The 15,637-nt window shown below is 42.2% G+C and overlaps 1 protein-coding gene and 1 pseudogene across 3 annotated transcripts; both read right to left on the bottom strand.

Annotated features, from left to right (window-relative positions):
* Positions 283-10,015, bottom strand: LOC109712980. Of its 3 annotated transcripts, none has more exons than XM_020236877.1 (11): positions 9,683-10,015; positions 8,600-8,682; positions 8,365-8,418; positions 8,033-8,041; positions 6,204-6,428; positions 2,616-2,702; positions 1,887-2,528; positions 1,716-1,801; positions 1,531-1,627; positions 1,026-1,435; positions 283-941 (listed from the first exon to the last, which is right to left on the bottom strand). In XM_020236877.1, exons 2-7 carry the CDS (start codon positions 8,645-8,647, stop codon positions 2,304-2,306), a joined length of 648 nt encoding a protein of 215 aa, XP_020092466.1. In that variant the 5' UTR covers positions 8,648-8,682; positions 9,683-10,015; the 3' UTR covers positions 283-941; positions 1,026-1,435; positions 1,531-1,627; positions 1,716-1,801; positions 1,887-2,303. The 3 variants fall into 3 exon arrangements, with proteins under 3 accessions (XP_020092466.1, XP_020092465.1, XP_020092464.1); XM_020236876.1 differs by lacking the exon at positions 9,683-10,015 and adding an exon at positions 8,849-9,676; XM_020236875.1 differs by lacking the exons at positions 283-941; positions 1,026-1,435; positions 1,531-1,627; ... (5 more) ...; positions 8,600-8,682; positions 9,683-10,015 and adding exons at positions 4,881-4,984; positions 5,067-5,195; positions 5,277-6,194 and having other exon boundaries at positions 2,615-2,702.
* On the bottom strand, positions 10,036-11,383 carry LOC109712981 (annotated as a pseudogene).

Here is a 15,637-nt window from a genome sequence, read left to right as displayed (position 1 = left end):
ACCGTCTTTAGTGGAAACACAGCGCAAACCAGGACTTAGCCGTTTTTTTCTCCGGTTCTGGGTGTTTGCACTAAAGACGGTGAACCATTCACCGTCTTTAGTGCAAACAGCAGCAGGTGTTGATTTAAGCTTGATTTTAAAGAAAATTTCAACAAGTTTGACGCAAGTTTTTTCACGATAACAAATTTTTCAACAAGAAACAAAAGATCACGAGTGGAATAACAAGATACAATCAACAAGATAAAAATATCAAAAAAAATTCTGAAAAATATACAAATATGCACTAAATTAAGTATTATATAATATTATACAAAGTCTAAGTTATCTAAATCAAAAATATACAATCAGCCTCTCGATCGTCCTCTCCCTCGACGTCCTCGGCCACGTCCTCGTGCACGGCCACGTCCACGTCTACGGCCACCCTCTACAACGAGATCAGCAATAGGTATGTCATCAATTGGCTCGATATCGGCCATCGCATCGAGATCCGCAATCATAACGCCCTCGCGATGCTCCGGTATCGCCTGAGTCTCCTCGATAGTGGCTGGTCTAGATGTTGGGCGGGCTTGTGATGAAGACGCGGCATGACGTCGAGAATAGACGAATGTAAAGTGATCTCTAGAGACTGGCGGCGGCAAAAGCAAGTCCAAGTCCAATGGCCTAGTAGGAAATCTCTCAGGGGCGGCGGGTATATCAGCAACATCACTAGGAGATGGAGATCCAGCAGATGTCGATGTCTGACGGTGGTGATGACCCGATGTCGATGCATGTCCAAAATCTCGACCTCTGATATCAGTGGCGACAGGTATAGTAGGAATGTACTCCAGTACACTATCAAGATCAATATCGATACCCGTCAATACATCAATCATCGCCTCATAAGAAGGTCGATCATGAACTAGGCTCCTGATGCTATACTGTGTCTATCATATAGCGTCCACCTGCATTATAGATAATAACTCATCTTTGGCAATCTATAATATACAAAATATTAAAAAACTAATAAATGGGCTGAGTGATCGTACCAAAGCTCTCTCTGTCTGGCCACGAGGTTGGTAAGTCAATGGTGGACGCTGTATTGGACGAGAAATCCATCGTCTCGTGATCTGCTAGTACCACTCCATATAAATCGAGGTCGCCTGTACTGGATCATCACCGACAATCGGATGCTAGTCAATAATGGCTTGTAATCTATCTCCCCATCTCTCGATGTATGTAGCATGAAAGTAAGCCCAATCCTCATCTGGCCGCCCCTGAGAAGTGTAGCGCCGGATGGTCTCCACCGGAATGGGTATATGCTGGAGGAGACCAAACTGCCGTAGGACTCGATCCGGTACGTGAAGCTCGACGATATGAAAACAAATCAGTGTCGTCCGAAATCGCCATACCTCACTGCCCTGTACACAGAATGCAGGTAGCACATCTATAATAGCATCTGTGTACGGCCGCCATGTCATTTGTGAAAAAGCCAATATTAGTCAGCTAAAATATCAGTTGAAATAGTCAAAAAATGGTTGCATTAATATGTACCTGAGTCTCTCTTTGTTGGTCTAACTCATCTCTGTAGAACTCAATATCTGTTGTTCTAACGTTTGCTGCAAAACGTAACCCACCGGCGTTCGTCCACCTAATATTTGAAAAGTATATTTGTTAGTTGCAAATATATATATATATATATATATATATATATTTGGTATCAAATTTATATGTTATACCGGCAACCCATAGGGCAATCAGCCATGTCAGCAACAGCTCCAACGCTAGTAGGTCGGCCGACATGTAGATGGTCTCACGCCCAAATCTATAAATAAATGACAATAAATTAAACTGTTGAACTTAAATAGGAGAAGCTTTATATAACAATTATTATATATTACTCATAATACCTGTACTAATGTCGCGAAGCAACAGCATTCGACCTTTCCTTTTAATGCAGCCGATCCTAAAGCTCGATATAGATAGGCCAGTGCTGCTGCACCCCAGGCTAAAGCGTCGCATGCATCAAAATCTGCTATAAGTGGCAGCCACTTAAGATGAACCCTATATCCGGTGGGGTTTGGAAATAGACTACAGCCAATCTGATATAATATATATGCACGTGCAGTGGCTGCAACTAATCCAGCCGGAGCATCCAAATGTAGATGATGAAACTGCTGGTATATCCAATCTAATCTAATCTGCCCAGCTCGGATGTCATCCGGCACAACCCCTAAAAGCGCCTGACAAATATCTGGCCACGGATACACTGTAGTCCCAGTGACCGGCGCTCCATCGACACGAAGACCCGAAATAACCGCCACATCCTAAAGTGTAATCGTCATCTCACCGTGGCGGAAGTGAAATATCTGGGTCTCCCGTCTCCATCGCTCGATCAAAGCTCCTAATAATGCCTGATCCAGCTGTAGACGCCTAAGTCGAGAAATATAATAAAATCCAGACTGTCGTAGCAAATCTAGCACTGCTGGATGATCAAGCTCCCACTGGTTTAATTTGCGGCCATGCTCTATGAACTGCACCCCGCGATATCCCTACAGTGACAAAAAATTAGTTAGAACAACATTTATATTCAAACCAATACTAAAGAAAATATTTAAAACAATAATTTTGGCTCTCACCTCAGTCGTGATAAATGAAGACCTATGGAGATGCTGCTCTGTCAGGACGGACTCATCAACTGGTCCCGCCTCCTCTAGATCTGCCATCTGCAATTTTAAATAATTTGTAATTAGTAACATATTATCAAAAAGCGCATTGAATATTGAAAGATTGAAAGTTTCATAAATACTATTAAGTTAGGTATCAAGTCCTACGTCGACGTCCTTGTTGTGCTATCTCTGTATTCTGTGGACAGGTGTTTCTATAATGACCTCCCTGCTTACAAATGCTACATTTTGTTCGTCGCCCACTTGTTTCGTCCATTATATTACGAATACGTGTTGATCGTGGTCGACCTTTCTTCCTTCTCACGGGAGGCGGTACAATTGGTGGGCCCTGGGGTCGTGGCCAGTAGCGTCTGTCTGGAACTGGATGGAAAAGCGGTGCGTATGTCTGGCAATAACACTCTACAGTATACCAATGGGAACAAAGACTATGATAATCTATTCTTAGTTGTGAATTACTGCAAACTGCTAAAATATGCGAGCAAGGTATGCCCGTTAGCTTGAATTCGCCGCAATCACAATCCGCTTGTGTTCCATTAAGGGTAACATTGTAATTAGAGTGTCCTGTTTGGACTTCAAACTCATTAGGCCCAAATCGATATACAATGTGTCCCCGCGCCGTCACCATAGTCATCGTAATCCGACTTTGTATTTTAGGTGCTAACGTGGCTGTCATACCTTCACCATTTTCACGACGCTTTACAAAACAACTATTAAGTTTATAAAAAATTCCCGCGACAAATGACGTTACTGGGAGAGCACGAATTCCCTTAAGTACCCCATTTAAACTCTCGGACATATTTGTGGTCATCAACCCGAAGCGTCGACCTCCATCAAATGCCCACGCCCAATACTCTTTGTATACTTCGAGCTCATCGACCCACTTCTAAGCATCTTGATCTAGCGCGAGTAACTCATCTTTCAGTTTATAATATTGTACCGATGTTGGAGTACTGCCGATACAATAGAATTTGTCTAATAATGATTCATTTTTAAACCGCTTAGCCATATTTGCTTTCATGTGTCGAAGACACCACCGGTGTGCATGCCCCTGTTGAGTGGGATATAACTTAGCCACGATTTCCTTTAAGCCACTAAATCTATCGGATATAAAATAAACCGATCGATTGCGTATAACATAATGCCCCAAGTTATGTAAAAACCAACGCCAAGTTCCACCATTTTCGCCTTCGCAAATTGCAAAAGNAGCCAAGGGGAAAATGCTATCATTCGCATCGACAGCCGTCGCTATCAATGCATGGCCTTCGTATTTGCCATACAAGTGAGTGGCATCAATGCTCACCACAGGCCGACAATGTGCGAATCCCTGAATAGAATGAGCAAATGACCAGAAAACACGGCCAAACTGACATATTCCCTCTGATGGCCATCTATGATCAAGCCGCCAAAAAGTTCCATGATTAGTACTCTATAGCATAGTAAGATACCGAGGCAAGTCTGTGTATAACTGCTCCCAGCTCCCGTAAATAATCTGTAATGCTTTGCTCCTTGCCAGCCATGCCTTCCAATAACTTATTTGAACATGCAAAGTGGATCGCACCGTTTCCTGCACTTCTTTTTGCATCATATTTAGTCTTGCCTTCATTAACGGGAGAATTACTTGGCATATGAGATTTGAAGTACAATTACGGTGCGCCGCATTTAGCATTGGAATAACACAAGTGTGTTGACCCGCATATGTCTTAACTCGAAAATATGCTGCATTTTTAGGAACCGAAGCGTGTAACCTCCAAGGACATCCCTCAACTGTGCATTTCACTGTATAAGTTGTTTTGGTAAATTTCAAAACTTTCATCTGAACATTGTGAGTAATGTGCCATCGATCTAGAGCATCCACTAAAGATGCCTTATCTTTAAAGATTTCACGGAGCTAAGTGCCGTCAATGCTAGGTAGATCGGAATTGGTACGTCTAACATCGAACTCACTCGAATTTACAACATACTCTTGTATCCAATTGTTATCTGTAGGAAATTGCTCCGGATGGTCAATGAAATCAAGCTCTTCGTCAGGATTGTCTACATAATCGTTGTTTACATGCGGGTCATCATTCAAACTGTAAATGGCATTCGCGAGGCAATTTAATCCACCATCGTGATCATCTTCAATGTCGGCAGCTAGATCATTCCAATCGTCGTCCTCTGGAATGGGTTCATCATCCTGATTATCGTCATTATGAATGGGTGAATCATCCTGATTACCATCATTATGAATGGGGGCATCGTCCTGATTACCGCCGTTATCATCTCCTTTCTCGACTAGATTATCAAGAACTTCATTCCAATTTGTATAGGACGTAGATAGCCTGCAATAGGTACCGAATGTTTACTAGAAGACGTTCAAATTTCACTTACTATTAATTAAAAAATAATCAACATTTTCTTTACCCCCAATCGTAATTTTCATTAGGTGTATGAAATATCGTGGGTTCGTCACGTGAAGTCTCGGGCTGCGCACGTGACGTCGAGGGTTGCGCACGTGCGGTGGAGGGTTGCGCACGTGGAGACTGAATCTGTCTGCAGTAATTATTATTCAAACTTATCAAAATATTTCGTAATTAAATAAAATATTCACCGCAATCTATAGATCTTACTGACCTTGTCATCTGATAAGTGTCTGGTTCATTACCAACTTCATGGTCACCAATTGGAGCATCCGGAAAACCCACATCGATGTCATTTTGTAGCAGGCTTGTGTAATAACTTTGCGACTGATATTGTGTCTCCAACAGATATAAATCTTTCTCGATGTATAGCGACACACATCCATAATGTTCAGACAGTCCAATTAAACCCTCCAATGATTCATCATCTACTATATCATGATCAATATATTCATTCGGTCCCATAGGGCATCGAATTTTGTATTTAAAACAACATTCTTCTCTATTACAATTTACTAAACGATACATTCTACTCTCAAAATTCGTATAGGTCGTATCTAAACGAATCGCGATCAATTTTTTACGATCACCGAAATATCGGGGACCATTTCCATCCAAAACTAACTGTCCATCCCAATGAACACTAAGAGACATCCGACGACTAGCCATTTTAACTACACAGGAAAAAGAATTCTAATTATTTCCAACGACTAGCAATAAACCTCCAAAAGAGGTTTCTATAGTAGAATACTAATTATTTCCAATCCCGAAATCAAATCAATTAGTAACCAAATAAGCTATTCCAATTAGTAACCAAATAACCTCCAAAAGAGGTTTCTATAGTGCATTTGTGCATTTGTGCATTTCAAAGGCATAAGGCTCTTACACCTGTGAGAGGGATGGGCATAAGGCAAATACACTATCTCTAGATAATATTTGACAGTTAGAGAAGCTTACACCAAATACAAAGTGCATTTGTGCCATTTCAAAGGCATAAGGCACTTACATTTACATTAAACCTACACTAGAGTTAAACCTACACTTACAGTTACATTAAACCTACATTTACATTAAACCTACACTTACAGTTAGAGAAGCTTACACCAACTACATTTACATTAAACTACACTAGAAAACACACCTGAGAGGGATGGGCAGCGACCTCGGCAAGGGCGGCGGCGGCGACGTCGGCGACCGTGGGCGGCGACCTTGTCACGGGCGACTGCGACAGGGGGGCGACTTTGGCACGGGCGGCGACGTCGGCGACAGGGGGCGGCGACGTCGGTGACACGGGGCGGCGACCTCGGCACGGGCGGCGGCGACAGGGGGCGGCGACCTCGGCACTGGTAGCGGCGACGACGGGCGGCTCGTGGAGAGAGACAGAGAGATAGAGAGAGAAATCGTGAGCGGGAAAAGGAAGGGAGAGGTATCGGGCTCGGTCTGGGGTGGGGTAACCTAATGAAGACGGTGAACGGTTCACCGTCTTCATAAGACGGTGAATCGTTCACCGCGTCATGAAGACGGTAGACGGTTCACCGTCTTATCTAGGAGTCTGACACTAAAGACGGTGTTAACCGTGTTTAGTGGAGCCCAGATGAGACGGTGAACGACTCACCGTCTTATCTGTGTCTTAGCCCCCCTCTCGAGGACTTGGCGAAATTAGGCTGGGTGGAGTTCTACACTAAAGACGGTAAACTTGCACAGATAAGACAGTAAACAGTTCACCGCCTTCATAAGGCGGTAAACGAGTCACCGTCTTCTCAGGGCACCATACGCTAAGCGGGGAATTGCTGAGAAGGCGGGGGAATTGCTGAGAAGGCGGTGAATGGTTTACGCCTAGATAAGGCGGTAGACTGTTCACCGCCTTTGTTAAGAAGGTAAATGAGTCACCGTCTTCTCAGGCACCCTAACCTACGCGGGGAATTGCTGAGAAGGCGGTTATAGGCGGGAAATTGCTGAGAAGGCGGTGAATGGTCCACGCCTAGAGAAGACGGTAAACCATTTACCGTCTTCAAGAGGTTAGACTAAAGACGGTGAACGAGATGAGAAATGCTGATGTCGCGGCTGAGGTGGCGAGAGGAGGGTTAGTTTCACAAATAAAATTTTCACAGGGTTATTTTGTCAATTACAAAATTTCAGAGGGTTATTTTCGAAAAAAGTCCCCCCAGCATTAACAATTCTTCTCTCTCCCACCGGCCATCCCTAGCGCGAATGGTAAAAAGTTTAATAATTGGTATTTAAAATTTCAAATTCGAATCCTAATTGATTCACATTAGTAACTAAATTTATTTCTAAATTTATTTCTAAATAAAATAAACGAAACAGGTAGCATGCTATCTATCTCTTAAAGCGACGATATGTGATGTAGTTGGCTAAAAATTTAATAATTAATATTTAAAATTTTATATTTAAAGTTTAATTATTTTATATTATTAGCTTAGTTTATTTAGAAAAATGAACGAAACAGATAGTATACTATCGTTCTCCGAAGAAAAAAAATTTCTCTCATTGATCGTATCCAGCGGAGCAGGTGGCGGATGACTTGACGATTAATACTCGAGATTTTAAGTTTGAAACCTAAATACTTAATACTTTTAGCTGAGTTTATTTCTTCTTCTTCTCACTTTTTCTTTTACTTGCTCTCTTTCTTTGATGAAATCTGAGAGAGAGGGAGAGAGAGAAAGAGGATGAGAAGAGGAGAAAAAATCTCTTCTCTTTCTCTCTGTTAGTGGAAATCCACTAAGAAGGCCATCTTGCAACTTACCTAATACAGTTGCCAATTGCAAAATTAGTCCTTCATAAACAAGTAGCCCAAAACGTCGTTTTCGCGTCAATTTTGCACCACAACGGATTCAGTTCAATTCCACTCTCATGCTCACACGCACACAAGTAGCGATAGCCCAGATTTTACATGCCCTATAATGCCTTGTAGACACAATCAAGCTATGATTCTGATTATAAGAAACTGACCTTTGATAGCTGCAAACAATTGTAAAACAACAATTCAATTTTTGAATACAAGTTAAATTGAATGTGTAATCACTACATTTAGCTGCATTATCAAGTAATACTAGACTTTACGTACAATTATTGTCCTAGAACTGCAGTTATGAACAAGCTAAAAAAAAAATTCCCACATTCAAATAAGACAGTTAGTTCGAATCAGTAACCTATTGACAGTTATATCTTCTACTTCATTTTCGACAAACTGTCTCTAATTTCATATTTGTTACCAAGTCGTCAAATAAAATTTTCTCAATGATTACAGGTAACAACTATCTCAGACCTTAAAAGTAGCTTACCAAGAGATCCACCCATGTACTGCTACCAACAAGAATTGAGAACCCAAGAAGCACCTGCAAATTTGAAGGAAGAGAAGGGAAAAAAAAAAAAAAAACTAATTTTTGGCCTTCAGACAATGAAAAGCTTGCACATCAATAATGATAAGATTCAATAGTAAGCTGCAATCAGCCGCTCAATGGTGACAGATAGTCACTTTGAATAATAGGCCACTGAAGAATCAGCAAGAAAACTCACCCATGGTAGATAAGTCGCAGTGAAGGTAAAAAGGCCCAAGAAACTCATGTGGATGAAAGGTTATGTTTGCTCCACACATGGACCTGCAACGTAAAAATAAAGTAAAATAAAATGAAAAATCCAACGAGGCATTTCCAACCTAAAATCAGAAATAGAACTCTAACAACAATATGACAGTAGATGGCATTGCTGGAGCATGCGTCAAGGGTTAAATAGGGCGAATGGTAGATGCTGTACAGGATGACTAACCATCATGAAAGTCAATGAGTTGCTAACGAAAAAAATTTTGGCAAAAGTCTCAGAAATATATGGTATCATCCTCCCAGTGAGAACAGTGGCACCGAATAAGAGCATGTAGAAAAAATCCGCAATCCGTCCCCTGAATGAGTTTTCCTCAAGTATTTTGCAGTATCGTGCAAGGAAAAACATGTGGAACAGAAAGTCCAAATCTGGTAAGGAAAATTAGTATCAATAAGAGTAACTTCTTGTCGGCAATATAGTTTGATATTAAAAATTGATAAAAAACCACTTTCCAAAAGTAAGAAATAAAAAAGAATAAATGAATATGTTTTGTGAAAACTTATATTATGCATCAAAGATGAGAAGATAAAGCAATATAGTCTGCATGGCATAAAGAAATACTCAATTTTCCTTTTTCCCTCGAAATACTTAAGAATAGCTTGAGGCTTATAAGGCATAACATTAGCTTTCCTTGCACAAAGCAAATCACAAAGAGCGAATTAAAAGAAAAGATCGTCCATTCATTTTCTCTACTATGCTCATTAACAGCCAATCGAAAGATCTACCATTAAAATCACCTACACCCTAACATCAACAATCCAATGATACATCTCCCGATATAGCAAATCCATCAAAAACAAAACCAAGACCCTAATAATTTAGCAGGACGCTCCAAAATCAAACTAATCTCAACCAATCTAGGAGCATCTCAAAATCCAGATCAAATGACACGAATCCCAAAAATCGTAGCCACAAATTATAGATCCCAAACCCTAGAATCTAGAGATCTCGCAAAAGAGAAGGAGAGGAGAGTTGGGTTGGGGAGAAGAGATGGAATCGTACGTTGACATCCTCGAAGGTCTAGCGATTGGGGGGTTGGGAGGCGAATAGGGTAAGGGTGGGAGGTGCACTCATCTGAGCCTGGGTTCGAATTAGAGTTACGGTTAGTATTATACTAGTGTAGGTCCCGCGCGTTGCCGCGGACCATTTGTGTAGGTGAAGAATGAAGAAATCACAAATGTGTGAGAAAGAAATTGTAAGAAAAAAATTATAGTAAAGTTAAAACTATGTTAAGCAGATAAAGCTCACTGTCAATAATTGAAAATCAAGATAAAGCTAAAAACATCTATATATTTGGAGCTCACTATCAATAGCATGATTACGGCTGAAAACAAATTAATAATGTTNCGAATCATGCACAGTACAATGATTCACTCGCAAATATGTTACGCCGTTTAGATTTTTCATAATCCTACGATAAGTAAAACTCTGCACAAATGTTGTACCTTCCTTCCTTGTGTAATCCAGAGTTTCGGATATTCCCCGACAACTGATCTAACATGCTCAATCAGGACATGCCATTTCTAGTACAGAGCGAGCACAAATTAGTAAAGTTTCTCGCGGAATTTCTTTTTGTGGCAACAAAGAATGCTAATTTGCGTCGTTAGATCTTTACCTTTTCCTCGGCTCAATAGAAGTGAACTGATATGCAGAACTTATTGTTCTCCACATAGGCACCTGGGATTGATTCCATTTTCTCTGACAGTGCTTCATAAACCTTAAAAAAAGAGAGCAAAAAACATTATAGCACATTATGGTAGATGACACAATGCATGGCTTTGCTAATATTTCTCTAAAGCAGTTGTGGGCTGCGATAATAAATTGACATGCGATATATAGCAGCTGCATCAGTAAAATTTGGTGACTAAAGTGAAACTCTGCCACATGTTTAGGGAGAATTGAACCAAGTGATGGGGTCCTTGTGTCAAGGCCTGTTACCGAGCACCGATGTCGAGGACGATGCACGTGGGCCCCACACGGCGACGACGGTGGTTGAGCCCACGGTGTCGCACTTGCGCGCCTGAAGCTCGAACAGGCACCGAAGGTTCCGGGAATCGCTTCCCTGGCCCGGCCCCTGCACCTCCGTGTCCATCCTCGAGAAGCTCCGCTCCATCGCCACCCTCCAACCCCCCTGCGTCGGCGACGAAGCCCCCGCTCTCAGCCGTCGATCTCCTCCCCCACCACCTCGTGCATCCGATCCTTACACGACATCGCCACCTAAGCAACGAAGACATTCATGATTAGTTCGAAGGATCGAGACAGAAGAGTAGGAGGAGGAGGAGGAGTACTCACATGAGAGCATCCGTGGCCGTCGAATACGCCGAAGAAATCGAACCTCCCTCCCCGCACGAAATCGGGGCGAATGGACACGGCGTCCTCCATCTCCCTCCTGCGTCCGCACACAGAGATCATCCCGAACCTCGATCCCTCATGAGCGCGCTCCTCCTCGATCGATCCCGCCGCGCGGGGAGCATTCCCCCTCAAATTCCCGCTCGATCCGCTCCCGACCGTCCCGTCGCTCGCCCAGCCCTCCGGATTCGACGCGGCTCCCGCCGCCCTCGGCAGCTTTCTCCTCGACTCCTCCGCGATCTCCATCAGCGTCGTATTGTCGACCCCAAACTCCTCGGTGATCTCCTCCACGATACTCTCGTGGGGCACCGAGTACCCGAGATGCAGCTGCGGATCCCGGCGGGGAGATCGAAGAGAGAGAGCGCAGATTCCTGTGGGGAGATCAGAGAGAGATCGAAGAGAGAGAGAGGCGAGATCGGAGAGAGAGAGAGAGAGGCGGGATAGGAGAGAAAGAGGCGGGGGCGAGGCGGTGGCCAAGAGATCCTCGCCAGATCTCACACCGGCGAGGATCGTGCCGCGAATCCCGCTGGGAGGTCGGAGAGACCGCGGATCCCAGCAGGGAGATCGGACGGCGGATCGCGAAGAGAGATAGAGAGAGGGGACAGCGCGGAGGGGCAAAAAAAACCCCGCAGATCGCGCCGCGGATCCCGGCGGATCCGCGTGCCGCGTGGGGAGATCGGAGAGAAAGAGGTGGGGAGCCACGTCACCCATGCCCGGCCCGCGCCGACTCGCGCTAGCACCCGCACCCGGCTCGCGCCCGCGCCCGTGCCCGCCCCGGACCACGCCGGCGCCCCCGCTCCTCGCTGGTGGACCCCACCGGACCCTCGAAACGCCTGGAAGCTAGATGCGAGAGATCGGGGGAGATCCTCGGCAGATCTCCCAGGGGGAGGATCATGCCGCGAATCCCGACGGATCTCGGCGAGGAAATCGGACAACGAGGAGAGAGAGGAAGACGCAGAGGGCAACGCGGAGAGAGAAACCCGCGATGCCTCCGCTGCTGGGCCCCAACGAACCCCCTAAACGCCGGGAAAGTGCTGTACAGACTCTCCGCGAACCCCGGCGGATCTCGGCGAGGAGATCGGACGGCGGAGAGAGAGAGAGGAAGATGCGGGGATTGGGGAGGGTGGACGTGGAGAGAGAGAGAGAGCGGGGCGGGAGGGCAACGCGAGCGGAGAAAAAAAAAAAAACCGAAAACCAGCGACACCCCCCACTGGTGGGCCCCACCGAACCCCAAAATGCGGGGAGCGTGCCGTACAACTCGCCTTTCACTTGTTTGTATTGATGATAAGTTCTTAAATAAATATATTTAATATAAAATTAACGGCTATTTAAAATAAGGGTTATTTGCATACACGTCCCTACAAACATAGTGAATTGCGAAAATATCCCTGTAAAACGAAAATTCCATAAGTTGTCTCTGTAAAAGACCTAAGTTATGCAGATATGTCCCTACCGTTAAGGTCTGTTAGAAAAATTATATTAACCACGGTTAAAATACTTAACCATGGTTAATTAAAATATGAATTGACAGTTTTACCCTTTTTCTTCTTCCTCCTCTTCCACTTCCATCTTCTTCATCGCCGGCGAGGGAGGAGATATAGCGGCGGCGGCGGCGGCGACGGCGGCGAACCCTCTCCCTCTTCCTCTTCCTCTTCTCTCTTCCTCTCCCTCTTCCTCTTCCCCCTTTTTCTTCCTCTTCCTCTTCCTTTTCCCTCTTCTTCATCGCCGGCGAGGGAGAAGATGCGGCGGCGGCCGCGAGCCCTTTTCCTCTTCCTATTCCTCTCCCTCTTCCTCTTCGCCCTTCTTCTTCCTCTTCCTCTATATCTTCCCTCTTCTTTATCGCCGGCGAGGGAGGAGATGCGGCGGCGGCACGCGGCGGCGAACCCTCCCACTCTTCATCTTTCTCTTTCCTCTTCCTCTCCCCCTTTCTCTCCTTTTTTCTCTTCCCTCTTCTTCTTCCTCTCCTTCTTTCTCTTCCCTCTTCTTCGTTGTCGGCGAACCCGACCTCGCTCCGCCACCGTCGTCCGCTCCGGCGGCCCAAAGAGGAAGGGAAAGAGAAGGGGAAGAGGAATATTTTTGGATGGATATATTTGTGAGGGCAAAAAGGTCATTTTATAATAAAACTGTTAAAAAATAAACAGTTCACTCACGGATGTTAACCAGAGGGACATATCTGCATAACTTATGACTTTTGCAGGGACAACTTATGAAATTTTCGTTTTGCAGGGATATTTCCGCAATTCACTATGTTTGCAGGAACGTGTATGCAAATAACCCTTAAAATAATTGCCGCTAAAACATATTATGATAAAAATAATTAACGGCCGTCCGATAATTTTCGCTATTAAATTGCCACTAAAACTTAATTTTATTGTAGTGTTATGATGTAACACTAAAATTTTTTATTAGAGATATTGATCTTGTTATAGATAGTATAAAGAATTTTTTATCAAAATTTCATCTGATTTAAATACTTCTACACCGTTAAACTTGCAAACGGCATATGTCAACCATTACAAGTTGTTGATTTTAAATTCTTTTGATCACTAGGTAAATGATATTGAAAAATCACAAAAATTATTTTCTAGATAGTTCAAATACGCTAGATCAAGTCTAACGGAGCCGATCGTTGATTCGAAGTCTCATCATCGAAAACGACTTAGGAACACGGAGGCCTCCGTGCTCCTAATAGCACACAAGACCTACTATATATACATATATATATATATATATATATATATATATATATATATATATATATATATATATATATATATATATATATATGAGAGAGAGTAGGGAAGGGTTCGAGGGACATTTGTCACCCCAAGGTCTCCTCAAACCCTCCTTTAATATAGTAGAAGACAAGTGAAATACCCGCGCGATGCTGCAAATGTAAAAATATTTTTATAATAAATTTTATTTTTTTAATATCTTTATATAGTTTTATGTCTAATTATTAAATTAAATAAAAGTTATAAAAAAATAATTTAATCGTTAAATCTATTTAAATAAAAGTCATTAAAATTGGTATATGCGCAAAATAAATTTATACAATAATTTATTTTATAAATATTTATATGAAAATAATTTGAGATAAATCTATCAAAATAATTTATAGAGAGAGAGAGGGGAGATGGAAATGAGAGAGACGTGAGGAGGAGAGAGAAGATGAAGGAGAGGAGAGAACGAGCGGCGTAGAATGTTATGGAAGCATGGAGGCCTCCGTGCTTCCATTCATTGTTTTCGCATTTCGGACTTGTCGAATCGACGATGGCTATCCGTGTAGGAGTTGATATAGAGTATTTGAAGTACCTAGAAAAATAAATTTGCGTGTTTGGATTTTCAGTGTGGTGCTGGGAGTGATCGAAGTGGCCTACAAGATCAACGGCTGAAAATAAAAAATCTTACAAATTATTGATTAATATGCATTAAATTTTAGATCAAACGTTGATTGATCTTGTTTTATATTGGATATAAAGAATTTCTATAAAATATTGTTTATGGATTTTTTCACCGTTAAACTTCATCAACTGGGCTCACCAGGCATCGGTTAAATTAATTGATTTTAGCCCCCTTCGATCACTACAGCAATGATATCGAAAAATCGCCAAATTTATTATTTTCTATAGGTACTTCAAATACTTTGAGATTCAACCTAACGCAGCCGATCGTCGATTCGAAAGTCGACATCGAAAACAAAGTGGAAGCCACGGAGGGCTCGTCTTCCATAAGCATACCAGACCCAGCTCTATATATATAATATGGGTGTTTGGTTCGAAGTCGAATCAAATCAGAGAAAGGAATGGGAATAAACTGGAATCGGAATCGGAATGACTTCATTACTTATTTGTTATTGTTACCATCTGATCGGAATCAAAGACATTCCTATTGTCGGTGTTTGGTCAGTAGTTTATCAGAACGGAAGTCAAATATAAATACCATTTTTACCTTATAAATACATTTAATTACTTTAACTTATTTTGAAATACTCTATTTAAAATATAAATGAGCAACTTACAAATAATGAATAAAAAAGTAGAAAAAAATATTATATTTATAATTATTTGATATGAAAATAAATTATATTGTATATATTTTATTGTAATAATTAAATGTAATTATATAAATAATAAAATTTTATATGATTGTAATAAAATCAGAATGAGGTAATGAGTCATTCCGATTCCGATTCCAGCTTATTCCCATTCCGTTTTCGATTTCGATTCCGACTTCGAACCAAACACACCCTATATATATATAGAGTGGGCTGGTATGCTTATGGGCTGGTATATGCTTATGGAAGCACGGAGGGCTATGTTCGGACTTTCGAATCGACGATCGGCTGTGTTAGAGTTGATCTAGAGTATTTAAAGTACCTAGAAAATAAATTTTGCGATTTTTCGATATCATTTGCCTTGTGATCGAAGGGGCTCAAAATCAATAATTTTAACGGCCGTGGTGAGCCGGTTGCAAGTTTAACGGTGTAGAAATATCCAAATCACATGAAATTTTGATAGAAAATTCTTTATACGATATAAAACAAGATCAATAACTTTGATCTAAAATTTTAATGTCATATCATCATATTTTGTAAGATTTTTATTT

The sequence above is a fragment of the Ananas comosus genome, linkage group 7, assembly GCF_001540865.1.
Source record: "Ananas comosus cultivar F153 linkage group 7, ASM154086v1, whole genome shotgun sequence".
NCBI classification, from domain to species: Eukaryota; Viridiplantae; Streptophyta; class Magnoliopsida; order Poales; family Bromeliaceae; genus Ananas; species Ananas comosus.
This window is presented reverse-complemented; position numbering and strand designations above follow the sequence as displayed.